Raw genomic sequence first — 27,405 nt, forward strand, 5'->3', positions numbered from 1 at the left:
CCTGGCGGGGTCCGGGGCGGGGCGGAGGCTGGCCAGGCGCTGGGCGGCTGCGAAGCTGCGGCACCATCCGGCGGTGCCAAGGACTCTGCCTCCCTGCATCCTCCCGCCAGCAGGGTACTTCCTGCGCCTGCCCTGGACCGCAGGTGGCCACCGCGGAAAGCCGGGCTCGCTCGTATTGGGCTAAGTGACTGGAAGAAAATGGGCTTCCCTCCTAACCGAAGTTGGGTGGCCTTTCTGGACAGTGAGCATCACCCACACTCTTTCCCTTATACTCTGTGCCTTTTTGCTGGGAGAGCCCCTTTTCACAATTTAAAGAATCGCTTCTTGGCTTTTTGGCCAAGATCAGTTATCCTCAGGCTAGAATTTACAAGGTCCTTGGTTTTTAAGACCCTTGGTCCCTGCCATATTGATGCTCCACCAATTGCTTGATTCCAGACTGGGGGACTTGCATTTTTTTTTCACTGCTTGGAGTTCCATTCAGCTCCCCAAATGTCCTCTTTTCCTCATTAACTTTGGGTTAAGGCCTGTCACTTCCTCTAGGAAGCCTCCCCAGCTTCTCCTCCCAGAACAGCCAGCACTGCCCTCATCTTGGCCCCTCTCCATACTCCCAGCCACTTCCAAAGAGAAGGGGGTCTCTGTGTTAGGACCTGCCCTGTTTCCCAGCCCTGTTTCTGGCTCTCAAGTAGTTGCTTACTTGGCATTAGTGAAACAAAATCAAGAAGCGAAAAGCTGCGTGTATTAAACTGTCTATAGCCGGATGTTTATTTTGTTACATTCTTTCCATTGCACAATTCCGTATCTATTTTCACTTTTACTTCTTTTATTTTTTTATTACAAAGGTACAAGGAATTTCAGAAACATTAAAATAATCATTCAAACTGTTTCAGGCACGGTTTCATATTAAAAGCATAGATTGATTTCTGACTTCCTGTTTCCTCTATGATGGTTCTCAACTTTTGTCCCAGGAAGCACAATTATTATAGAGCTAAGATGGACACCAGCCAAACTTTATCTCCCAGTACTGTCCCCACCCTCGGAAAGTTCCTGAGTCAACAGAAAGGGGGCTCCCGGGGTCTGCGGTAAGGAGACTGACTGTTCGAGTGCAGGACATGTCCAGTGCTGGGCATGTTCTGCTCCATCAGCTCAAGAACATTAAAAAAAAAAAAAAAAAGGAGTTTTTAAAAAAGATGGTTCTAAAAAATATCGGATAAAAATTATCTATCCCTCTCCCTTGCTGTGAAATAATTTAAATAATTTATTCTAAATGTAAAAAAAAAAAAAAAAAAAAGGAAAGAAAAAGAGTTTGTTCAAAGCTGCCTGTGTCCTGCTTTTGAGTGGGAGGTCTGGGTCCCTGGGGGGGAGGGAGCTGGGAAGGGATGGCACCGGGCAGTCATGTTCAGAAGCTCTCTAGATGCACCCCCCCCCACACACACACACCTCTAGCTTGGCAGCTAATGACCTTGGACATGAGGTTTTCACTTCTCTGAGGCTAGGTCTTCCCTTCTGAACAGGGGGATTATAATACTCACAGACCTGTGTTCCAGTAGCACGTGCCAGTGAATGGACAAGGGGCTGTGTAAACTGTAAACTGTGGCCACAAATGAAGTGCATGGGGTTACTCCATCCAGGGACTCTACTTTCCTGACAATGCTTGGGACTTGGCTTTTTGCTCTGCAGCACAGTAAGGCAAGCTTGGCTGTTGCTTTGGCTGGGAGTGAGTCTCAGTAACTGAGGAAATGGAGATAAGACCTGGACCGTGGATCTCTGGTGTGTGCTAACGGGGGACATCAGCCTTAGCTAGTGGGGGTGGGGGGTGTGAGATGACCATCAGCACTGATTCCCAGGCTCCTGTCTGGCACTCACTATTCTCATCTTTATGGCAAATAGGTACTGACAGACTAGTCCACTGAACTGCAGAATCACCTGGGCAGCTTATGCAGAGGGCCAGGCCCTTCACGAGAGTTGGCTTCAGTGGATCCAGGTGAGTCCTGGGCATCTGCATTTCCTGAATGCTGTCGAGGGGATTCTAATGTACAGGACTGCCTACCAGGCTGGTAGCTCCTGCTGTCCCCATCTGAGCTCCAGTCACCGAATGTGATGGGGAAGTCACCCAATGTGATGTCTATTCCTCTTGGGGAAGGAAGAATGGGTTTTACTCCTCATCATTCCCAGTCTGGCTTGGCTACTGAATTGACCCAGGAAACAGATTCACAAAAGAGGGATGATGCAGAAGACTTTTGGGCCAGAAGGGAACTTCAGGGTTATCTGTGGTCCTACTTTTTAGCTAGTGCATTCATCCCTCTCTGGAAACTGCCCACAGGGCTCTGCTGGTACCCGGTGCTGGGGACCCACTGCCTTCTGGGGAGTGGGGGCTCTTTTGCCTACATTCTCCTGCAGGAGGCGCTGTGTAGTCAGCAGTCAAGGACACAGTTCTGAGGTCTGCATCCTCACATAGGAGACAGGGTCTACTCACATCCATCTGATGCAGGCTGGAAAGGAAGGTTTTGACTGCCTGTCTGAGTTCTAGAATTGGGCTAAATCTTGATTCATTTCCCTGACCTTAAACTTGACCCCTTGGTCAGTGTGAGTTTCTGCAGCAAACCCAGGCCCCACATGTGGTTTTCCTCAAGTCAAGGTCTCTGGTGGCAGATCCTGTGGAGGGAGCTCATCCAGAGTCCCCCTTCTTAAGATGGAGAGACTGAGACCAGAGAAAGAAGGACTTTGCAAGAGGTCACCAAGTCAGTCAAGGCCCAGTAGAGGCCAGACCCAACATATTCCTGTCCTGGGGGCTGAGAAGTACACAGGGCCAGAAACAGCAGAAAGACTCACCCAGGAGACCAGGTGCTCAGCCCAGCCTCACCTGCCTCTCTCTCAGCCTCAGTTTCCTCACTTTTCAAAGAATGAGTTGGGCCAGATCACTGGTTTTCAAACTTCTAAATTTTTTTTTTTTTTTGAGTAGCAGAATTATGGATTCTATAGTCTAACATATGAAGCATGTGTCAGTTGGGATGGGGTGAGTGGGGACACTCCCTCCTGCCTCCGTTTCCCCCCATTCTACACGAGATGACAGGCAGCCTGACCTCCCCACTTCTACCAGCTCTAACTTCCTGCAGTGTTCGTTCCCCTTGAGAAGTCACAGCTCCACGTGGACCTCAGAAGCAGAATTCAACAGAACATCTAAAATCAGTCGGTGCAGAAACTGCTGCGAGAAGGCAAATAGGAAACGGCACCACGTCCTACTGGAATCTCCTTCAGTGACTGAGAGTTTTGTTTTCTGGTAAAAAATATAGAAATAGTGGTTGTTCTTGGGGGACTTGTGGTTTGGTTCTGGACCTCCCCACAGAGCCAAGTGGCGTCCCTGAGGGCCAGGATGGCAGAGGCCTCTGCTCAGAACTATGCTGAGCTCATGCGCAAGTTTTTGATCTCTAGTTCCAACTGCTTGGCTTGGACTTCCCGCTGGGTCACCAGCTCGCGGAGCCTTCGGATCTCCTCCTGTTGCCGATAGAACATCTGCAGCAGCTGGAAAAGCATAGGGCAGAGGGCAAGATCACCTGGGTGGCCTGGGACTGTGGCTGGGGCAGGTCCCCAGCAGAAGAGCCAAAACATTACTTCTTTTTGTCCCCCTCCCCTCCTTCCTCGGGGCCCTTCCACTGACCCCGCCCCCTAGCAGACCCCCTCTTCACACCTCGTTCTGTCTTTGGTGGGGGACATTCGAAAATATCAAAGCCATTTAATGGTGATTAAATTAATGAAGGGTCACTGTTGCTTGGATCTTTTACAAAGATCTTGTTTAGTTTACCCAACAATTTGTAAAAGTCTTGAATGATTCAGACATATCTTGCTTTCGTGGATCCCTAAAGGATGGATGAAAGGATATTTGGAGATCGGTGTTTTCACCATCGGTAACTGTGTGACCCTGGGCAATTTACCTACCCTCTCTGAGCTTCAATTTCCTCCTCTGGGAACTGGGGGGATAGAAAATCAATCTCCTCATTTGTGGCTGCTGTGTAGAACAGCTATTAGACGTTGGGTGCCTGCTAAGGGCCTTCGTTATCCCCCTGAATCCTCACGACATCCCCAACGAGGGGGCAGTGTCTGTAGCCTCCCTGGACACGTGGAAACTGAAGCATGAAGACTTTCGGGCCCTGGCTCCAAGGCCATGATCAGACCCCTCTGTGAGACACCCATCCCTGTGCTTTTAGCTCCTCTGCCCTGACCCCAGGGCTGCCCAGGGAATGTGATCACCAAGCCTCTAGCCCTGCTTCTCAGAAGGGATGTAACAGATGTTGACTCCAAAAGCCCAGGAAACCCCAGAATGTCAGCAGGGGAAGGGTCTGGATGCTCAGCAGGTCAAGCCCCAGGCACTTGACAAAGGGCTTCCCACCACCTGTCTAAGTCACTGAGGGAGAACAGAGTGAGTCAAGGCCTAGGCAGGTCACACAGCGCGCTGCACCTCTCACCCCGCCCTCCCCCCCTCCCTCGGGGCCCTTCCACTGACCCTGCCCCCCAGCAGACCCCCTTCACACCTCGTTCTCTGTCTTTGGTGGGGGACATTCGAAAATATCAAAGCCATTCGTGAGCCAGGGCTGCTTCTCCTCGGGCCTGTGCTCCGCAGCCCACCTTGGCGCCTTCCCCTCCGGCTGGGAGAGGGGCCTCTGGCCATCCTCTGCAGACAGCTTTGCAGTGTGGTCCAAGAGCAGGGGGGAGGTCCGGGCCGTGGGGGTGGAGAGGGGCTTCTCTGGAGGCAGTGGCCGGGGGCTCAGCGGCTGGGAGCCAGGCCTCAGGGACACCAGGATTGGCTCTGGGAGGGAAGAAGCCAAGGGCGGTGAGAGGACTGAGCATGGGACGCGGTCACAGGCAGACACACAGTCACACAGCGACATACAACAGGCGCAGGAGATCCAGCCACCTGCGGAATGGCACAAGTCCACGGATGGATGGGACAATCAGACCCGAGTACCCACGTGTGTAACTAAGCGAAGACTCGTTTGTGGGAACAGCCCAGATCAGGCCCTGGGGTTGTCCCCAAGCACGGGGAACTCCTTGAGTGACACCTTGTCCTGACTCTAAAAAAGGTCCTATCACACTGCACTCTGCCATCTACCAAGTTCATTAGTCCTCCCAACCGTCCTGGGAAGCAGGGGAGGTGGGCATCAGGCATATGGGGGAGGAAACAGGTCCAGGGAAGAGCAGGCCCTGTCTAAGGGCCACACAGAACAGGGAGCTGACTCTGCCTCTGGCCCCCAGCTGAGGCTCTTCCAGTGCACCAGGAGGCTCCCCTCACCCGCGTGGAAGGAAACGGAGGGGGCAGGGAGCAGCTGGGTGGGGAGGGAGGAGCCCGCCCTCACTGGGCAGGAGGGGGACAGAGGGGCAGGTCAGGCTGAGGGAGCCTGGGTGGGGCCTGCAGCCTAGAGGGTTCCCTGGAGTCAAATAATTGCAGCCATAGCAGTGGGGACCGGCTGGGGAGTCTGGCTGAGACTGGTCAGTCGCCCTGCGGAGCCCAGGTGTGATGCTTTCCCTGGGGAAATACCCCTTGGGTTGGAGGGAGTTTTCGGAGCCACTTGGGTAAGTCCCTGCTTTCCTGGCCTTTCACGTGTCTGTCAAGGGCCTCTCCTCAGAGGCCACAAGAAAATAAAAATACAGGTCCAACTGCTCTTGGGCCACTGGGATTCCACTTCCCCCCACAGTTGGCTGTTCCCACGTTCCTCACCTCTGTTCATCCCACTGAGCCACTCCCGGGCAGTCAGGGAGGGCTGGGCCCCTGCTGTGGGCGGGTAGATGTCCTCTTGGTAGGATTCCGACTGCAAGGAAAGTCCAGATGGTGACTCCTGCTGAATCGAGGAAACCCAGGCCCAGAGACCAAAGGGGCTTGCCCAAAGACACACAGCAGCTCAAGAGCTGAGGTAGGGAGAGAGCCAGGACTCCTGGTCCCAGTGATGTCACCCTGACCATGAGAAGGGCCTTCCCTTGGAGAAGCGGCTCTCAGCTGTCCTGTGGCTGCCACCAAGGTATGGGCTGGAGGGTCTGGGACCCTGACAACCCCAGGTCTGTCTTCTCCAGGATGGGTTCCCCCCCTTCCCTCCAGAATGGCCCCCACCTCCCTTACCCGCCGGGGTACAATCATGGATATGGGCTCAATGAGGCTTTTGGTTGTGATCAGCTTGTAGAAGCGGAAGATCTCGCAGGAGGACACTTCGAGACCTCTCTTTGGCATGGTACCTGGGGACAGAGGGCCAAGAAGAGCCAAGAGGTTCCGGCTGGGCTGGGGCCACAGGGACCTAGCAGGAGGGGAAAGCCAGGCTGCACACCTGGACGTGGAGAGAGACTGCCCTCCTCCTGCCACCTCCCCTCAGCGAAAAGCTCATGAACGACACCTGCGCTAGGCCGGGCCCTGCACTGGGAGAATGGGGTTGAGACAGTCGGACTCTTGCCTCCAACTTGCCATCCTCCTGCCTCAGCCTCCTGAGAAGCTAGGATTATAGTCATGTGCCACCGCATCCAGCTAAAGAGGGTTTCTTATGGATAAAAAGTTGGATCTTCTTAAACCCCTAAAGAAAGGTGGAGAGGCTTTCTCCCTGGAGGCTCCGATTTCAATATTATGAATTTCAATATCCGAGTCCTCCAAGACCTCAGATACTGAAATTCCATCTCTGCTGTGAGGAGTTAAGAGCTGGGAACTGAATCCAATTGCCGCGTGGAGAGACGGGAGGGATTAGGATTGGATGAGGTCATCAGGGTAGAGCCCTCTTGGCTGAACCCCAGTGGCTCTCTGGGACCAAAAGCCACACACATGCATGCTCCTGTCCCATCTCATGACGCCCTGTGCTGCCCTGGGACTCTGCCAGCACAAAGACCATCACCAGATGCAGCCCCCTGACCTTGGACCTTGAGAATCCCGAGTCAAAACACACCTCACCCGTTGTCAATATTGTGTTACTGGCAACAGGAAGTGCTAAGACAGCCCACAGGTCAGGGCCGCTGTGGGTCCCCTCCCGCTGGCTGCTCCCTGCCACCCCCACAGCCCGGGGTCCCGCTCACCAATGCCCTTCTGCGGGTTGTAGGAGCGGTACTCGGTCAGGTAGTTCAGGTGGGGCTTCTCGGCGCTCACCTCATAGTAGCGGATGTTGCCATCTCCCTGGGAAACGAGGAGGCCAGACTCGGCCGGTGCCCAGCAGCACACCCCAGCCACCGCTCTCAGCGTGAACGGCTGGCAGCCCCCCCCCCCACAGGGGACACCAGGGAGCTGGGCCCCTCATCAAGGCAGGAAAGAGTGTCCTCCGACCACGACCAACCCCCAGACTCCTCCAAGGCCAGGCCAAGCTCTGGGGAGACAGGCCTGAACCTCGCCCACCCCAGTGCCACCCACGGAGGTCAGCACTGGCAAGTCCCCAGAGACAACCGGGGAGTCTTGGCCCTCGGGGGACATTGCTGGTTGTCATAATGACTTGGAGGTGAGGAGAGCACCGATCCTGGCATGGGTGCAGAGGTCAGAGATACCAGGTATGGACAGCCCTACCCGGTGGACACCTGCTCTGCCCCAACTTCAGAGTGCCCACAGAGTTGGGGAGGGTCAAGCTTGGAGTGTCCAGCAAAGCCCTGGTCCCAGGGGTCCCTCTGGAGCGAGGAAGGTGGCAGAGGGGTGCTCTTCCATGGGGAAGAGTGGCCTGTCCCTGCCCTATACCCACAAGGGCCCAGGCTGGGCACCAGTGGGGCCAAGGCTGGGACATCTCTGCCTTCTGCCTCAGGACTCCAGGTGGCCACCTCCCTCCTGAGCCAGGCTGACCTTCCCCACTATGTAGAGCATGTTGGTGTCCACGTCGTAGAAGGGAAACAGCACACCTGAGGAGCCGTCCAGGTCCTCCTCTGTGAGAGGCACAGAGAGGTTGTCCTGCAAGGGAAGGGAGACCAGGAAGGCCCGTGAGTCCCCTGGGGGCCTTGGTGGTGCTCTGAGGTTAGGATCCTTGCCATAGGGCCGTGTGTGCACACTTGTGTGTGTGTGAGAAAGAATACTGACTTTGTGTGTATGTGCTGAGTCCCTGGCTCTTGAGGACCAATTTGTGGGCTACTGTCAGGTGGACATAACACTTTAAAGGACTAAAACAAGCTGGGCGGGTGGTGCATACCTGTAATCCCAGAAACTTGGGAGGCTGAGGCAGGAGGATTGCAAGTTCAAGACCAGCCTCAGCAACTTAGCAAGACTCTCAGAATCTTAGTAAGACCCTCTCAAAATAAAATAAATAAATAAATAAAAAGGGCTGGGGGGTGTTGCTCTGTGGTTAAGCATCCCTGGGTCTAATCCCTAGTCCCATGACAAATAAATAAAACACTTATGTACCCCTCCACCTGTTTGGTCCACATGTTGTCATTACCGAGTCACTTTTGGCACACCTGATCTCACTCTGCTCCCCTGCTGCCTGCCTGTCCCCCCATCTTGTGTGATATTTTATTGCCTTGGCATTGGGAATTGAAGCCGGGGGCTCTTGACTCCTTCAGTGATCAGCTGCACAAGGTCTGGCCTTGCCCAGGGCATCTCCCTGTTCTTCACCCTGAACCAACCCCCCTCCCCCCCAGCCCTGGGCAGACTCTGCTAATGTGTGTGAGAGACCCCTGAGAGAAGGACGAAGCCCACCCTCAGCTGAGGGCTGGGCGATGCCTGAGGCTCACCTGGTCCCACAGGGCCATCTGCCGGTTGTTCCACCGAGATGTGCCTGTGGACAGCAGCTTCTTCATGTTCCCCAGGAACAGCACCTTGTTGGCCCGGTGCCCCTTGTAGCTGGCTTCCTGGAGGGAAAGGTGGAGTCAGTGTCGGGGACGCTGGGAGGGCACTCCTGGGCCATGAGCTGGGGTTTCTGCTCCACGTGGAAGGAGCCCCCCAACTCTGCTGAAGAAGCCACCCAGGGGCACCATCTCCAGGAAGCCTTCCCAGGTCATTCCTCTCTACACGAAGATTCTCCCACTATTTTTTTTTTTTTTTTTGGTACTGAGGATTGAACCCAGGGGCACATAACCCCTGAGCCACATCCCAGCCCTCTTATATTTTTATGTAGAGACAGGGTCTCACTGAGTTGCTGAGGACCTCTCTAAGTTGCTGAGGCTGGCTTTGAACTCATGCTCCTCCTGCCTCAGCCTCCTGAGCTGCTGGGGTTCCAGGTGTGCGGCACCACACCCAGCTTGCCCACTACTTTTCAGAAGTAGGAAACCTCCGCCAGCTCCACATCTTGCCAAGTGAGCCAGGCATGGGGCTGGGTGCAGGTGGCATTAGGGTTGTTCTATTTAGTCTTCTGAGAGGAAGGACTAACAGCCTATTGTCGCCGATGAGCAGAAAGGCTCAGAGAGTGGGAAGTGCTTGCCGAGGGTCACTCCTCTGGGGTTCTGACCCCCAGCTAGTGACAGAGCTGAGGAACACAGACCAGTCTTGGAGTTAGACCAGGTTCCAATCCTAGCTCATGAAGTGCAAAAGACACTTCAGGCTTCTTTGGCCTCAGTTTTCTCACCTGAAAAATGGGCATGACTTATCTCACTTCCCAGTGGTGCCGAGGGGCCAGATGCGGATGCTGCCTACAGAGAGAGTCGGGTGCTGACCGGGGGCCAGCTGTTCTCAGAAGCCTCCCCACCCCATTCTTGGACTCCAAGCCAGACCCTGGCCCAGCACTGACCTGGAGGATAGTTCCTAGACGGGGGTCAAGAATCCGAATCTTGCGGTCTTTACAGGCAGTAGCCAGCAGGCTGCCGTTGGTGTTGAAGGACATGGAGAGGATCACATCTTGGTGACAGGTAATTGTCCTCACGGGGTTTACGATGACAGACTCCTTTGTATCCAGGTTCCAGACCATCACCTGCACGGCGGAGTGCTGGCTCTAAGTGCAGAGGCCACCCCCGCCCAGCCCCCAGAGCCACACGGCTGACCAGGCTGCAGGGAAACACAGTATCCCCCGGAGGGAAGCCGCAGCTGGCGGCCAGGCCCAGAAGACAGGGAAGGAGGGTGGGCGCGCCTGTGGCGGGAGGGGGAAGCCAGGAGTCAGGCTGTCGGCAGTGACAGGAAAACACCATCTGCCTTTGAGCAAGAAAGCCTCCATGCGGGCAGGACCCCAGGGGACCCACTAGCTAATCCAGGGGGTTTCAGACAGTTATCAGCTGCAGTTTCCACTTCCCGAGGATAACCAGGGCCCTGTGCAGCTCCAAGGCCACCCGTGCTCACAGCCTAGGATGTGAACAGCGCCCCCTGGAGTTGGGTGCAGAATAGCCTGCACATCCGCACAGGGTAGCCCGGCAGACGGGGCTGTACAAACAGGTAACAAAAGCACTTCTTCCCCCACGCCCCGCCCAGGTACTAGGGACTGAACCCAGGGGCACTTTACCACTGAGCTACATCTCCAGCTCTTTTTATTTTTTGAGAAAGGGTCTCCCTAAGTTGCTGTGACTGGCCTTGAACTTGGAATCCTCCTGAGTGGCTGGGTGTGCATCACACACCTGGCTTCAGAAATCCACTTGTGATCAGAGGGCCGTGGAAGGCCCAGAGCCCTCCAAGGGCTCCCAGCCACTCCCTGACCCACCACAGAGGTCCCTGCAGTGCCTCTGCAAACCCAAGACAGTCAGAGGGGAAGAGCTGGGAATCTATAGCTGGGGTCTCACCTGCCCACTGGTCCACAGACACTGAGGCCAAGAAAAGGCAAAGGGACAGTCCCAGATCATACTGCAAGTCCGTGACTAAGCTGGACAGCATCCAGGTCTCCTGGGCTGTAAACTGTCCCCATTGATGGGCAGTCAGTGGAGCAAAGGAAGCTGGTCCCTTCCAGGCAGGCAGTAATGGCCTGAATAGTGTCCCCCTGAGAAAACTCATGGCCACCCAGAACCTCAGATGTGACATTATTTGGAAATACGGTCTTCGCAGGTATAGTTAATTAAGATGAGGTCCCAATAAATTAGGGTGGGCCCTCAATCCAATGACAGGTGTGCCTTCTAAGACCAGGAAAGAATACACAGGGATGTGGCCACGTGAAGACAGAGGCAGAGACTGGGGTGACGCAGCTACCAGCCAAAGGACTCCTGGAGCCCCCAGATGCCAGAAGAGGCACAGAAGGATTCTCCCTGGAGCCTCGGGAGGGAGCATGGCCTCCGAACACCATGATTCCCAATTCCTCATCTCTAGCACTGGGAGGGAGTAAGTCTCTGTTGTCCTAAGCCCCCCAGCTCGCGGGGACTCGAATGGGAAGCCTCGGGAAACTCTGAGGCAGCCTCACCTTGTAGTCGTAGCCAGAGCTGAAGAGGATGTTGGCGGCCGTGGGGTGCCACTCCACCAGGCCCACCCTGCGCGAGTGGCCCACCAGCTCCTTCTTGTAGGTTGTGAAGTTCCTTGTCAGCAGCTGCTTGGGGATGTCCCAGATCTTAATCTGGTAGGGAGACATGGTCCGGGAATGTCATCCGGGGCACATTGGTACCTTTCCACCCTAAGCCACAGATCCGTGTGGTGCCCAGAAGAAGGTCAGGAGGAGCTCTGCATAGCTGCTCCTCACTCAGAGGGGGGACAGGGCTTTACCTAGTCCTCCAACCCGAACAGGGGCCAATTTTGATCAGAGATGAGTCTATGTTTCCAAATATGCCGCTAGGAAATCTTTACCATCTTTTTTTTTTTTGTATTAAGGATTGAACCTGGGATTCTTTACCACTGAGCTACATTCCCAGCTCTTTTTATTTCTTTGAGACAGGGTCTCTCTAAGTTGCTTAGGGCCTTGATAAATTGCTGAGGCTGGCCTCAAACTTGCGATCCTCCTGCCTCAGCCTCTTGAGTGCCTGGGATTGCAGCTGTGTCCCACCATGCCTGGCTTCATTTTTGCCATCTTGACGGCCGGAGGTGGTGGCCGGTGGGTGGACTGTAGGCATGTCTCCCAGGCTGGATGCCAGTGCAAATCTGCTTCTCAGCCTAGGAAGACTGCTCAAAGAGTGATCTTAATTCTCCTTGCCCAGAGGCCCAGAGTAGAGCCTCAACTGTCCGGATGAAGGGGTTGGGCTATGTTCTCAGGGCACTAGGGAATCACTGTGGGCCCTGGAGCAGGGAAGGGCAGCCACAGACTTGAGTTAGAGAGGAACTGTGGGTGGCCTGGGGGAGGAAAGACCACTGGCCAGGAGGCTGGGCTGCAGGGGTCCTAGGCTGAGCTTCACCGTGAGGGCCTGGGGCTCCCTTCTAGAGTGGTGTCCTCTGAACACAGAGGGGGGCTGCCATGGCAAAGAGGAAGCCCATCCTGAGAACACCGATGGAGATGCAGCCAGGGATGGTGCTGCCTTGACATTCCTATTGTCCTGCCAGGTTCTCAGGTCCTACGTGATATGTGTACACTTCCCTTAGGGACAGACAGGTTTTTCAGGTGGGAGACTTTTAAAATCATTCAGTTAACACTTATTTCCTGATGGCCTTGGATCTGAAACTAGGAAGTGAACTCTGTCTGGAGAGGCACAGGCTTCAGACAGGGCAGGCCAGGGAGGGCTGTCACTGTACAGAGCTGGACTTGGCTGGAACACAGGCTCTGGGCAGGTCTGCCCATCCCCATGGTGCCCAGCCCAGGGCCTGGGGGCACAGAGGAGGCAGCCTGGCACTTTCCACAGATGCATTTACCCAGAATGAATTTGCTCCCCTCTGTTGAGGCTTGAGTGTCCCCCCAAAGGCTCATGGAAGGTGGAAGGCTTGGTCTCCAAGGCCACAATGATGGGGCTTCAGGAAGGGGATGAGATCGTGAGGCTTTGACGGCATCAGTGGATTGATCCACAGAGGGATTAATAGCTTGATGGCATTGTGGGACATGGTGGCAGCTTTAGGATGGGGGTGGGGGGGTTAGCTGGAGGAAGCGCCTCTCACCGTGTGCCCTGAAAGGGCATTTCTTGTCCCTGGACCCTTCTCTCTCTTTGTTACTTGCTGTCACGGGTGAGCGGCTTTCCCCTGCCACCCCCTTCTGCCATCAGGCTCTGCCCCACTCAGACCCAGCGCAGTGGAGCCAGCCCAGCGTGGATCGAACCTCTGAAAACAGGGGCCCAAATACGTCATTCCCCCTTTAGGTTGTCTTCTTAAGCATTTGTCACAGCTACAGAGAGCTGACCAACAAACACCCCAATCCCAATAATCATGGCCACTGCACCTGGGCTATCAGAGGAGCGACCGCGGCAGGCCATGAGGTCTTTAATAAATAGACCTTCTAGCTGGGCGCGGTGGCACACGCCTGTAATCCCAGGGCTCAGGAGGCTGAGGCAGGAGGATCGTGAGTTCTAAGCCAGCCTCAGCAAAAGTGAGGTGCTAAGCAACCCAGTGAGACCCTGTCTCTAAAATAGGGCTGGGGATGTGGCTCTGTGGTCAAGTGCCCCTGGGTTCAACCCATGGTACCAAAAAAAAAAAAAAAAAAAGAGAGAGAGTGACTGTCCTTCTAGGGGGCTTTCAGAGCTGCTTGGAGAGGGAAGGGATCAGGGAGGGCGGCTGAGCTAGGGGTGGCATCCTGCCAGCAGCCGCACTCACTGGAGAAAGGCCCTGTCCCAGGCCTTGATTACCCTTTTGGTGTGAAACTGTCCCTTATGTTTCTCAGCAATGTCCTGTATGGGCACGACACAAATCCTCTGGGAAGTGCCTGCCCGCCTTGCCCGACACACTGTTCCGCCTCCTTCCATCCAGCAGGAGGTTCTATGAGCCACTCTATTTCCCTTCCTGCCGCAGCTGCCGGGCAGGGCCCAGCTAGAGCAGGCGTCGGCCCACAGAGCTGTTTCCCTGTGTCCTCCATCTGCGGCTCTGAGGAACGTGGCACAGCTCAGCCGACAGAGGAGGGGCTCTGGTGTCAGTCACACCTGTCATTGTCACCTGGCAAGGTGCTGCCCCTCTCTGACCCTGGGCTTGTCCACCCGAAATACATTCTCCCTTGTGGGGTCGCTGGAAAGACGGAGTGAACTACGTGTCATGAGTCAAAAATGCAGTGGGATTGCAAGGAATGATGCCTGCACTGTCGTCACCTTATTGTCATCTTCTGATTGCACCTGCGCTTTTTAAGCCACAACCATTGTTCTTTTAGGAGGAGCTACAGGATGAATTATAAGTAAATGACACTGAACATTGTGGTGACAGTGACTAGGTCTCTGGTATACAGTAGGAACTCAAAAAAGTGGGTGAAAACTGGGCATGGTGTTTCATGCTTGCAGTCCCAGATACCCAGGAGGCTGAGGCAAGAGGATCACTACTGGAGCCCAGCAGTTCAAGGTCAGCCTGGGCAACACAGCAAGACCTCATCTAAAAAAAAAAAAAAAGAAAAAGTTGGTGGGACTGACCTTGACCTTTTGGGATGGTGGACTGACCTTCTGGGATGGATCTGGAGCCCATATTTTGTTTTGTTTTGTTTTGGTACCAGGAATTGAACTCGGGGGTGCTTAACCCATGAACCACATCCCCAGCCCTTTTTATTTTGAGACAGGGACTTGCTCAATTGCTGAGGCTGGCCTTGAACTTGAGATCCTCCAGCCCAGCCTCCTGAGTGGCTGGGATCATAGGTGTGGGCCACCACACCCAGCTTTATGGGGTCCACGGTCAACAAGATTCCTGTTTCCATCATTTTATAGTTTACTTCCCCACCGTCTGTGAGATCGAGTGGCATGTTATTTTTTGACCACAATAAAAATGTCCCTTGCAGGATTCTGCAGCCCCCTAGAGGGTGGGCTCTCCCATTGGAGCCGACTCTCACTGGATCCTCAGGAGATGGGCTGAAGCTATTATACCCATTTTGTAGGTGGGGAAACAGAGGCCCCCAGAGAGGAGTGGTCCCCAAGTCCCACAGTGCCCAGAATTTCTCACCCTCCCCACGCGGCGACCTCCCCTCAGTGATGAAGGTGAGGTCCCCCTGGAGCCCAGTAGATGTCACCTGGCCTGCCTGCCCCGCCCCACCCTCTCCAAGCAAGGGGCCAGGTGCCCACACTCACCGTGGCGTCTTCTGAACAGGAGGCGATCTCAAAGTCATCAAAAGGGTTCCACTTGATGTCTAAGACGTTCCCGCGGTGCCCACAGACCTTTGGGTAGTGGGGGTCCAACTTTCCTGTCTGTAAAACATTGGCCAGGGGAGGAGGCCACTGTGAGTCTAGCACCCCCAGGGTCACCCCGTCAGCAATCGCGGAGTAGAGGGGAAAGCGTAAGGGACAGATCTGGGCGTGAATCTAGGCCTCCCCGCGTGTGCCCTCAGGGAGTTATGGCACTTTTCTGAGCCTCAGTGTCCTCCTGAGTCCAGTGGAGGGAATAATTGGTACATGTGAGGATCCGAGGCGGCACGGTGCCCGCACACGGGAGTGTTCAGTACAGGGCGAGGCCCTTCCTACCTTGCTGGCCGGTCTGTGAAAAATGGTGCAGCCCTTTTGGAAAACAGTTGGGCAGTTCCTCAAAGGTCACACACAGAATTACTATATGACCCAGCAATTCCACCCCGAGGTGTATCCCTAAGAAAAATGCAAACACAGGTCTACATAAAACCTCCCAATGTTAGCCAGGCGTAGTGACACAAGCCTGTAATCCCAGCAACTCAGGAGGCTGAGTCAGGAGGATCCCAAGTCCAAGGCCAGCCTCAACAATTTAGTAAGACACTATCTCAAAATAAAATAAAAAGGGCTGGGGATGTAGCTCAGCGGTAGAAGGCTTGCCTAGCATGCATGAAACCCTAGATTCAATCCCTAGTACCACACACACACACACACACACACACACACACCCCAAAACTGGAAACCCAAATGTTCATCAAGTGATGAACGGATATCTACAGTGTTGTGCATTCATACAATGGAGTATTATTCAGCTAGGAAAAGGAATGAAGTACTGATACATACTACAACGTGGATGAATCATGGAAACATTGTGCTACATTAGACGAGATCGGGCTCGTTCAGGGTGGTATGGCCGTAGACAATTGTGCTACATTAGAAGACAGGTGTAAAAGGGCACGCACTGTGGAGGGTTTCTGTCGTCCCAGCTACTCAGAAGCCTGAGGTAGAATGATCGATTAAACGCAAAAAAGCCAGGCTTGGTGGCACACACCAGTAATCCAGCCATTGGGAGGCTGAGACAGGAAGTTGAAGGCTAGTCACAGAGACTTAGCAAGGTCCTAAGCAACTTAGTGAGACCCTGTCACAAAATAAAATGAGCTGGGCTGGGATGTGGCTCAGTGGTTAAGTGCCCCTGGGCTCAATCTGAGGGACCAAAAAAAAAAAAAAAATCATGGAGACAGAAGGCAGATTAGTGGTTGCCTAGGGCTGCTGTGGGGGAGACTAGTGAGTAGGGGGTTTCTTTTTGGAATGACAAATTATTTTGGAATTGGATAGTGATGACGGTCACAGAGCTTTGTGACCACACTGACCCACTGCATCGACTTTGAAACGGTGAATGTGACAGTGTGTGCCTGTACCTCCATTAGAACACAGCCCCCCATTTCCTGCAGAGAATTCCTGCGTCCATGCAAGGAAGGAAATACAGGCCCTGCAGCCCGGGCCCCGCAGCCCGGCCCCGAAGCCCTGAGCTGAGACTTCCAGCCCCATCCACAGACCTGGATTTCCTGGGCTCAAGGAACCACCAGACCAGCCAAGTCCCAGAAACCTGGGCCTGGCAGTGACAGCGCACTCCTCTGGCACAGCACATTCATGGCCCTGTCAGAACAAGGACCAGGACTCAGGCCCTGCTCCACCCCACAGCCACCATCCAGCCTCAGGCCCCCGAGCCACCCCCAGGATGCCTCTTTACAGGGGAAGAGACAGAAGAGGAGAAGGTGGGCCACCCACCCATCCCGCCAATACTCTTGATGTGCCAGGTGGCAGGCCCTATTGGAAGTGACAGATACAATTTCTTTTCTTTTTTTAAAATTTTTGGTCCTGGATATTGAACCCAGGGCTGCTTTCCCGTGAAGCCACATTATTTTATTTTATATTTTGAGCCGGGGTCTAAGTTGCTCAAGGCCTCTCTAAATTGCTCAAGGTCTTGCTAAATTGCTGAAGCTGGCCTAAAACTTGCAATCCTCCTGCCTCAGCCTTCTGAGTTGCTGAGATTACAGGAGTGCACCACAGCACCTGGCTCAAAGGAACTTTCTTTTAAAGACCTTTGCTTGTTTATTTATTTATTTGGCAGTACTGGGGATAAGCCCAGAGCCTGTGCATGCCAGGTAAGCACTTCCCCACTGGACCACACCCCAGCCCTGCCAAGGAACTTTCAACAGAGTGGACTCAGGGGATTTCCTCTCCTTCTCTCACCTCCCTGACTTTGCAGAAATGGCACTTCTTCTTCTTCTTTTTTTTTTTTTTTTTGGTGCTGGGCATTGAACCCAGCTAAACGTATGTTCTCTTGCTGAGCTAACCCCAGCTGACCACTACACATCTGTGTGGCACCCCGGAGACCATGCCTAACTGCAACTGAGCAAGTCAGAGATGGTGTCTGGTTTTGCGTAACGAGGCTTGGAATTGGGCAGCCTCCATGATAGTGGGCACAGGGCTTCCTGGTCACCTTGGGCAAACTAGGAAACGCAGCCACCTGGGCCTGTGGTTCCTGGGGCTAAGTTTAGGCGTGCATGCATCTTAGTAGCTTGCAAGCAGAGGAGGCAACCCTGGGCTCCCCTCTGGACATACTCTGTCCAGCTCAGCTCTCCCCTAGGGAAAGGGTCCCACACTGAAGGGACACACACACACCCATTCAGAGAACTTGGACTTGTGTCATTTGTTCCAGGTGTGTGAGTGAGATGGGCAAAAGTTCCATGTCTTTCACAGGGTTCTGTCTTCTCCACAGGTAAAGAAAATGGGTCCCTGATAGGAAGGGGAGAGGCATACATGCCGCCCACTCCACGGTCCTGATCAGGTCTCCAAGAGACCATCCCTCTAGCCACTGATTCCTCACAGGGCCTCCAAGCCATTCCACACAAGTCCTCAGGGCAAGTTTTCAAAAACTAAAATCTGACAGCTGGCACAGTGGCCCACACCTGTAATCCTAGCAGCTCGGGGGCCGAGGCAGGAGGATTCCAAATTCAGGCTGGTCTCAGCAACTTGGAGAAATCTTGTCTTAGAATAAAAAGGGCACCAGCTGTGGTAGTGCACGCCTGTAATCCCAGAAATTTGGGAGGCTGAGGCAGGAGGATCAAGAGTTCAAAGCCAGCCTCAGCAATGGCAAGGTGCTAAGCAACTCAGTGAGATCCTGTCTCTAAAAAAGATATAAAATAGGGCTGGAGATGTGGCTCAGTGGTCGAGTGCCCCTGAGTTCAATCCTCGGTACATCCCTCCTCCCCAAAAAAGGGCTGGGGATGTAACTCAGTGGAAAAGTGCCCCTGGATCTAATCCCTGGTACAAACAAACAAACCAAAAAAATGTGTCACATACATGCTCAATTTTTTTTTTTTTAACCAGGGATTGAACCCAGGGGGTGCTTAACCACTGAGCAACATCCCCAGCCCTTTTTATTTTTCATTTATAGAACAGGGTCTCACTAAGTTGCTTAGAGCCTCACTAAGTTGCTGAGGCTGGCCTTAAACTTGAGATCCTCCTGCCTCAGCCTTCTGAGCCACTGGGATTACAGGTGTGCACCGCGGTGCCCAGCACCTGCTCAAATCTTGCAAGTCTCTTTTCCTCATATGTAAAATGCAAATAATCTCTTCCTTGCAAGACTGTTGAAGGTTAAGTGGGATATTATATATGAAAAGCCAAAGAGTGAGGTGCTGTAGAAGTGCTCAGTAATAGCTATGATTGCATATGTAGTGTGTGTGTGTGTATGTGTGCACATGCACCAGAATGTTAACTGTAGTTATATCTAGATGGTGGGATATGTGGGTGGTTTTTTAACATCTTCTTTTTCTTTAATTTTAACTATGTAAATTTGGCAATGAAAAAGGTATTTAAAAACAACACTATAACTGGGCACAGTGGCACATGCCTGCAATCCCAGTGGCTCGAAAGGCTGAGGCAGGAAGAGTGCAAGTTCAAAGCCAGCCTCAGCAACTTAGCAAGGCTGTAAGCAAACTAGTGAGACCCTACCTTAAAATAAAAAAAATAAAAAGGGCTGGGGATGTGGCTCAGCAGTTAAATGCCCTTGGGTTCAATCCCTGGTACCAAAAAACAAAACAAATACAAATTTAAAAAAATTAAATCTGAAAGTTAAAAAAAAAAATTTTAGAAAATCTACAGCTGGGTGCAGTAGTACACGCCTGTAATCCAAGTGACTTAGGAGACTGAGGCAGGAAAATTGCAAGTTTGAGGCCAGCCTCAGCAAATTAGTAAGACCCTGTCTCAAAATAAAAAAAAATAAAAATAAAAAGGGCTGAGGGTGTTGCTCAGCTATAGGGCACCCTATCAATCTTTAGGGCTTCAATTTCCCTAGTACCACCAAAAAAAATATAATGGCCAGAAGGAGCCCGGTGCATGCCTGTAATCCCAGACCCCAGGAGGCTGAGGTGGGAGGATCCTGAGTTTGGGGTCAGCCTGGGCAACTAAGTGAGACAGACAAAACAGCAAAAACCTCCAGGGCTCTCAGAGACCAGGACTGGTGAGCACACAGCTGGGCCCTCTCATCCGTGTCCCTGGCAGCAATCACTAATGGATCGCAGCACTCTGGCACCTGGGGAAGCCCAGACAGGAGGGACTGGCCTCCAGATCATTGGGATTGTGAGGGCCAGGGCCAGCTTGAGCCCAGGCCTCTGGCCTCTCCGGGGTCAGCCTCTGCTGTACTTAAAGCGGTGCCCTGAGAGGGGCCTTCTGAGTCAGTGTCCTGGCTCTCTTCCCACACGCAACCTTTCCCTTTTCTTGGATTGTTTCCTGGGTCAAAGGGCACGAACAGTAATGAACCTTTAGCTGCGGGCCATGGTTTGCTCTCAGAACCTTTATCTCCAATTTCTGGCCCAGGGCCAGGCCTTAACTTCTGCCCTGCAGGTTTCTCAGGAAGCACTAATTGTTAGGCTGGCCTTGGGCTGACAGGAGGCCACTTACCACATCTCCTGCCTCCTGCGTCCTTCTGAGTGGGAGCCTCAGACTAAGGGAAGGTGTCCCAGGGCCAGGCCTGGCTCAGAGGGGCAGCTCCCAGAGGGCTGAGCTGGGGCCAGCGGTCCTTCCAGGCCTGCAGAGCAGAAGCTCCAGCCCCAGACAGCTGCCCCTCAGCAGACAAGGCTGGCCAGGCCTCCCCGGAGACCACCGGCATTAGCGGACATGAGCCAGACTGATGGGCTATTGACTGAACTGCTAAAAAGCCTGTCAGGGCAGGGACACTTATAAACAGGAGGCCATTTCCACCTTGCTGTGCATTAGGCCAGCACTCAGCCAGGGACAGGCCTCTGATTTATGGGGACACAGGCTCTAAATCCAGGAAGATGCACCTGCTCTCTTGCAGGCTCCAGAGAGCCCTGGCTGGGTGCTGGGGCTGGGCTGTCCAGCCGAGGAGCCGCCTGAGTCTCCCACAGGCGGCCCTGGGGCAGGTGGAGTGGGCAGTGCCTGGCAGAAGGCTCCGGGCCGTGGAGCACAGACCTCAGCAGCCACAATGGGAGGGGCTGTGAGGCCACTATTGTCACCCTCAGCACTCACAGGGGCGTGGCTACTCTGGTCACAATGTCACAGCCATGGCCTGAACTCAGGGCCTCACACATGCTAAGTCAGCGCTCGGCCACTGGGCTGCATCCCCGCCTGCCCGGATTTTAATGTTGCTGGTGTGTTTCACTGTGCATGAGGTGAAACTCTTCTCAGGGGACTCCCATCCCTGCAGATGGCAGCTTCTCTAGGGGGCCCCAGTGAGCCCACGGGATGCCTTGCCCCTTTTCCAACTGACCATCTCAAGAGCTGGGTCAGCCATGTTCCCGCGGCTATAAGGACGGCATTGTGAATGTTTTCCTTAAGGATGCACATTTAAGGAGTGGACGTGGGCTGGTCATATCACTGACTCCCCCCCCACCCCCAGGAAGCGGTGCCTCCCAGTCTCTGCCTGTCTTGGGAGGAAGAAAGATGCGGTGTACCCAGGAAGAGGCTTCAGAGAACTCGACTGGTCCCACCCTGCACTGCTAGGCGGGAAGGCTCACCATCCTGGCCTGCTGGCCTTGCCTTGGAGGCTTTGAGGAGGAAGGTGGTCCTTCTCCCAGGCAGTGACCCTGGGGGAGTCCGAGCTGAGTGCCAATTGGCCACCCAGGCTCGAGGGTCAGTGTGGCCTCTGAGCGCACAGTGGTGAAGTGCCCCCTCCTCCCAGGCACCCACAGGAGTCCATTTGGCCCTCAGGCCACAGCCCCCTGTGGCCTGGTCCACGCCCAGTTGTGTCCCAGGCTCTGCTGCCCTTGCCTGGTCCCTCTCCACCCTCCGCACCTCACAGCAAAGTCCACACTTCTCAGCCCTGGGGGCGCGGAACGCCTCTGTCCCAGGGCAGGAGCCCCCCCTGCCTGTCCCTGAGGCTCAGGGTGGCCTCCTCAGACCTGTCCTCCGCCTGTTCCCTGGCAGACCTTGGTTGCCAAGGCTGCAGGTGCAGGTCATGTAACTCGCCCTCCAGCCCCTCTGCAGGCTCACGCCACAATGTGCGAGAGGGAGGGCGGGGAAGGCAGCGCCACTCCCTTTGGGAAGTCAGAATCTGCCTGGGACAAGCACGCCCCTCTGGCTTCTCCCAACCCTGCACGCCCCTACACGCTTCCTTGGAGAAATGTCCTCTCCTTTTGCTGGGCAACGGAGGGAGTCAGGGCAAAGAAGGGAGCTGGGGTGGAGGGAGGTGGCTGTGGCCACCAAGGGGCTCCCTGAATCTGCTCTAGGCCTGGTGTGGAATGAATCCCTGGTAACCACCCAGAAGCACAAGTAAATAAACAGAGCCAACCTCAGGAGCAGCAGGGGGGTTAGGAGAGGCAGCTCTGAGGTCACACCCAGGTCTGGGCTCCCATCCAGGTCCTGGCCCTACTGCCCAGGGTGCTGGGGGGTCATCTCACAGAGCCTCAGCGTCCTCATCTGCACAACGGGGCCGTCCCCACAAAATAGGCTGGTGTGGGGAGGACCCAGCGTGAACGCCCGGCCCTGGTTACACCAGGACAAAGGCCAGCCTTCAGGAAGGATGTGCAGGTGTGTTCATTCCTGGGTCGGTTTCCCTTCCCTGCTGGGGACAAGAAACCGTCCACCAAGCCCCAGGTGTGCACCTTGGTGGGACCTGCAGGCCAAACAAACCACACACAGAGGCATTTATGAGACGACCAGGGACATTGTCCTCTGAACGGGGATCCACGGTTGCAAGAAGTGATCCATGTGATTCTGGCATTGTGGTGATGTCAGAAAACGTCCCTGTCTTTTGGGAGTTGCACACTGAAGTCTGACAAAACGACCAGGATTTGTTTTAAAATATTTCAGGGGAAAATAAAGGTTATGGATAAAGCCAGAGGGTAAACGCTTGATAATTCTAGAAGCCGGGTATACAAGCATTCATGACACTGTTTTTATCTACTTCTGAGTTTGAGATTTTTTTTTTCCTGGAATTATGAAAATGAACTAGAGGCTTGCTTCTGAGAACAGGGCTTGCAAACCAGCGGCCTGAGCATCACCTGGGAGCAAGGGAGGAGGGTCAGCAATAAAAATACCGGCTGCCCAAATTTATTCAATTTTCAGATAAGATGACAAAGAAATTCTTGGTATAAATGAGTCACATGCAATATTTTACTAAAAAATCATTTGTAAAAACGGTTTGATCGTTTCCTGTAAAAGTAAACAGGCAAGTGTCCTGTGGCCCAGCAACTGCCCTCCTGGGCATTGATCCCAGAAAACACCGAGACTGCGTTATATCTCCACGCACAAGAACACCACCTGAACCTGAATGCTTACTGCAGCTTTATCCCTCACAGCCCCAAACTGGAAACAACCAGACGGCTTTCTTTTTTAATTTTATTTTTAATATAAAAATATTAAATTTTTAATATAAAAATAATATAATTTATATTAAAATTTTTAATATAAAAAATAAAATTAAAAAGGACATCATGCCTTTATTTTATTTATTTATTTTTATGTGGAGCTGAGGATCAAACCCAGTGCCTCACACATGCTAGGCGAGTGCTCTGCCACTGAGCCCCCGGCCCCGGCCCCAGATGGCTTTTAATGGGGTGAGTGGTTCAATAAACTGCTGCATCCGTTCTGTGGAACACGGCACGACCGGAAAAAGGAACAGGCTGCCGACACACACAGCAACCTGGATAGATCCCGGAGAATGAGGCCGAGGGAAAGTGCCCACCCCAACGGCTGCTCATTTATATAACATTCTCGAAAGGACAAAAGTATAGAAATGGAGAACATTTTAGTGGTTGTCAAGGGCAAAGAAGGGAGTAGGGCCGAGGGAGGTGGCTGTGGCCATCAAGGGGCGATGGAGAGGTCTCTGTAGTGATGGAAAGGCTCTGTGCCTAGACTGTATCGATGTCAGTGTCACGGTTGTGACACTGTACTGCATTCTTGTAAGATGTCACTACTGGGGGACAAAGGGTAACACCTACCCTTTACTACAGGGTGATCGGTACTCTGTACTATTTATTACAACTGCATGCTGAATCTCTAATTATTGAATTAAAAAGTCTACAGTGAAAACATGAATTGTTTGTCTGGAAATCAATTGAACTAGGCATCCTGATTCTGACTTGGCCACTCTGGGAACCTGCTGGAAACGCACTCTGGACCACCGAATGACAATCTGACAGTAACACTAAAGTACCAGGGGCTCGGATAGGTGGCTGCAAGCTCCTGTTGGGCCTGGATTCTTTGGAGTCTGGGATGGTCGAAATTAACATGTGTCCTCAGGCTATTTATAAGATTTCAAAAAGCCAAAGGGGACCACGCATCTTACCTAGAATTAGGCTGTGCAGAAAAACTGAGTTCGAACTTTCCTCCATTGGACTTAGAAGAGCATGGACTAACTGTTCTAAATAGGCTTCAGAATCGAGGCCCTGCTCATCTGACCTCACCTCCCAGCCTCTAGTCGAGTAACAGTGCACAAACATTCCAAACCCATTTCCACCTCAGGGCCTTTGCACTTGTGATTTGTTCTGCCGAAACATTTCCTCTGGAGCTTCAAATATCTCTCTGCTCCCAAGAATGATCTTCCCAGATCATGCTGTCTTAAACTAGTCCCCTTTTTCCCACCCATGTCAATTCCATTCTCATCAAACCAATGCATTTCCTTGATATCACTTGTTAGTACCTATTTATACTGAATGATTCAAGTGGGTTAGAAATTGTGATAGTTATGAAAGAATCTGAGTAATCAAAATCAAGATGATCAATTCATTCATTTTTAATTATTAGGATGCAGTGTGTGTGGTGGATGGAATATTTTACAGGTTCCCAGAGCTTGCAAGAAACAAGCAGCCACATGGGTCCTCTCCAGAGGTCCCTCTAGCTCTGACCTTCAAGTTCTCTAAGCCTCATTTTGCACTTTCCCTCCCCTGCCTGCAAATTGTCCCCTCCCTGGAAGGCAGTCTCTCCCTGGCATTAGAGGCTCTTCTCTCCTGGCCCCGTCTATTTCCCCAGAGTGCACTTCCCTTCCTCTCCTTGGGTTGATCAATTGTCTGGCTCTCTGCCCTGCTCCCTGGACATGCCATGGTGCTGAGAGCCATTGCCAAGTAGGAATGACACATCACAATTTCTTTGTCAGCCTACTCCATGTTGCTTAGAGGAAGGACTCTCCATGGTGGACCCAGGTCATTTGCAGTGACTTTGCATGAAAGGTGACCTTGCTCAAGGACCAGGGCGGATCCGGGTTTAGGGTGGATCAGGGTTCAGGGCGGATCGGATTTAGGGCGTTCTGGGTTTAGGGTGGTTCCAGGTTTAAGGTGATTCCTGCTAGGAATAGGGCGTATCCTGCTGCCTCAGGCGCCTTGAGTTCCCGTTGAGTTCTCGTGGGATTCAGAGCCCGGTGGAGAGTGTGGATTTTGCCCAGAATGTGTTTGTAGAGTGCCGGTGTGAGTTCGGGAATAAAGAGTTGCTGTTTGAATCTACAAGGTGTGTGGTGGCTCGTGATTTTGTGCCCAGCCAGACTGTGGCATTTGGTGGCCTGTACGCGGAACGTCTGAAACTTGGAGGTAAGTGAAATTGCTCGCCCCTGAGGGAAGGTGAGAGAATGGGTGACCATTTCAAAAAACAATGTGTTCTTGTTTTGATTTATTTTGTTTTTGTTTCAAGCTGCCTGTCCCTAGAAATTTCTCAGGCAAACTGGGAATAATGGTTGGCTAAAGGTTTGAAGTTTGTTGGCCTGGAGGAAGAGAAAATTGATACAACGATTTTTTATTCCGTTTTTGTTTCATTCAGTTTCGGTTTTGTTTTGTGTTATCTTATTGGGTTGCGTTATCTTTATAGTAGATTAGAAATTAGTAAAAAACAAACCGAAAAGGTGTTAAGTAAATTGTTAGAGGTTCAGACCATGGAGAAAGACATTTTTGATCAAGCAAAAGAGAAGGTCTCTCGAGCTAGTCAGACAGAGGAAGAAAATTTAAAGGAAAAGGGGTTATTAGGAAAAAGGCTACAACAGGAGGCTGTTACTAACTCCGTTTTATCACCAGAGGGCGTAATTCAACCAACAGCCCCACCTATGGAGACAGCTGAGTGGCCCTCAAACCCCGTAGTTGATAAATGGGATCCTGAGACAGGACCTCTAAGATTAGCATGCCCTGTACTTGAGCAGGCAGGAGGGCAGCGAATTCACCGTGCTTTAGATTTTAAAACAGTGAAGCAGTTAAAGGAGGCTGTAACAACCTATGGTCCCCAAGCACCCTTCATGGTAAGCATGGTCGAGTCCATTACTAACTTGGACATGACACCAGCAGATTGGGCTAGCATGTGTAAATCTGTGCTAAATGGAGGAAAATATTTGTTATGGAAGGTTGCCAATGAGGAATTTTGCACGGAGACAGCTAGGCGAAATGCAGCAGCCGGTTACCCTCAAAGAAATCTAGATATGTTGTTAGGAAAAGGACCTTATGAGGGTCAACGGCAGCAAATTGAATATGATCCTGCTATATATGCACAAATTGCTGCAGACGCAGTTAGGGCATGGAAGACTTTACAAGGACATGGAGATTTACAAGGTCAGCTATCTAAGGTAATACAGAGAACTAATGAACCTTACGCTGAATTTGTAGATAGGCTTATTCAAACAGCTTTCAGAATTTTTGGGGATACAGAACAAGCAATGCCATTAATAAAACAACTGGCTTATGACCAAGCAAATCGTTGCTGCAGAGAGGTCATTAGACCATGGAGACATGAAAATTTAAACACATATATTAAATTATGTAGAGACATTAATGAACAAGGGCAAGTCTTGGCAGCTGCAGTACAACAGGTTTTAGATGCCAGGCCAAAAGCATGCTACAATTGTGAACAAACAGGACATTTTAAAAGGAGTTGCCCCATAGGAGGAGGGTTTAACAAAGCTAGGTATCAAAGGAATAGAATACCGGATATTTGCCCACGATGCCGTAGAGGGAGACATTGGGCTAATGAATGCCGTTCTCAAACCACCATAGAGGGTACTCCCTTATCAAAAAACGGACAAGGACCAGGTATTTACCCACGATATCGTGGAGAAAGGCATCAGGCTCCATTGCCAAAAAACGGACTGGGGCGCCCAATGCTCCGGGGCCCACAACCACAAATATACGGGGCAGTGGAGGAACCCAGCAACACCATCAGGGTAGTGCCCAGGACACATTGTCCATTAAATCCCTCATCAGACAAACCAGAGGGAGCGCAGGGTTGGACATCTGCGCCTCTGCCAGAGCAGTACTAACTCCAGAGATGGGAGTTCAAATCATTCCCACAGGAGTAAAAAGACCTCTTCCCCAAGGAACAGTAGGCTTATTATTGGGACGTAGTTCATCTACACTAAAAGGACTTATGATAAGTCCTGGGGTAATTGATCCCGATTATGTAGGTGAAATAAAAATTATAGCTAGTTCTCCAAGAGGTATATCAGTAATTTCACCAGGAGATAGAATAGCACAGCTGTTAATAATACCCAGCCTACATGATAAATTCTCTAGTCGTAGTGTAGAAAGAGGTTCCAGGGGATTAGGCTCCACAGGTGTAGATTGGGCTATGCTGTCTTTAAATTTAGATTCTCGCCCAATGCTAAAACTAAATATTCAAGGACATGAGTTTAATGGGCTACTGGACACAGGTGCTGACCTTAGCATCATATCTCATCAAGAATGGCCAAAACATTGGCCATTACAACAAGCCACTCAAACGCTTCGAGGCCTAGGGGTGGCGACTAATCCCCATAGAAGTGCAATGATATTAGATTGGAAGGATCCTGAAGGATGTGAAGGAACTATACAGCCATATGTATTGGATCATCTTCCTATAAATTAATGGGGACGAGATGTCCTAGATCAATTAGGTTTGACATTAACAAATAACATCAATCCAAATGCGCCCACTATTAGGGCTAGA

The 27,405-nt window shown here is 52.3% G+C and overlaps 1 protein-coding gene across 1 annotated transcript in view; it reads right to left on the bottom strand.

The window, feature by feature from the left end:
- Positions 1-738: 738 nt before the first annotated feature.
- Coro2a (coronin 2A) overlaps positions 739-27,405 on the bottom strand; it is a 61,279-nt gene continuing 34,612 nt past the window's right edge. Inside the window, exons 3-12 of the mRNA XM_027930884.2 lie at positions 14,941-15,057; positions 11,241-11,390; positions 9,657-9,836; positions 8,665-8,781; positions 7,784-7,888; positions 7,039-7,135; positions 6,107-6,219; positions 5,711-5,801; positions 4,527-4,801; positions 739-3,519 (exon numbers count right to left, since the gene is read on the bottom strand). Of these exons, the coding sequence (XP_027786685.2) occupies positions 3,394-3,519; positions 4,527-4,801; positions 5,711-5,801; positions 6,107-6,219; positions 7,039-7,135; positions 7,784-7,888; positions 8,665-8,781; positions 9,657-9,836; positions 11,241-11,390; positions 14,941-15,057 (1,371 nt within the window). The 3' untranslated portion in view covers positions 739-3,393. The remainder of the gene's footprint in view (positions 3,520-4,526; positions 4,802-5,710; positions 5,802-6,106; positions 6,220-7,038; positions 7,136-7,783; positions 7,889-8,664; positions 8,782-9,656; positions 9,837-11,240; positions 11,391-14,940; positions 15,058-27,405) is intronic.

The sequence above is a fragment of the Marmota flaviventris genome, chromosome 13 (assembly GCF_047511675.1).
Source record: "Marmota flaviventris isolate mMarFla1 chromosome 13, mMarFla1.hap1, whole genome shotgun sequence".
In the NCBI taxonomy this organism is placed as follows: Eukaryota; Metazoa; Chordata; class Mammalia; order Rodentia; family Sciuridae; genus Marmota; species Marmota flaviventris.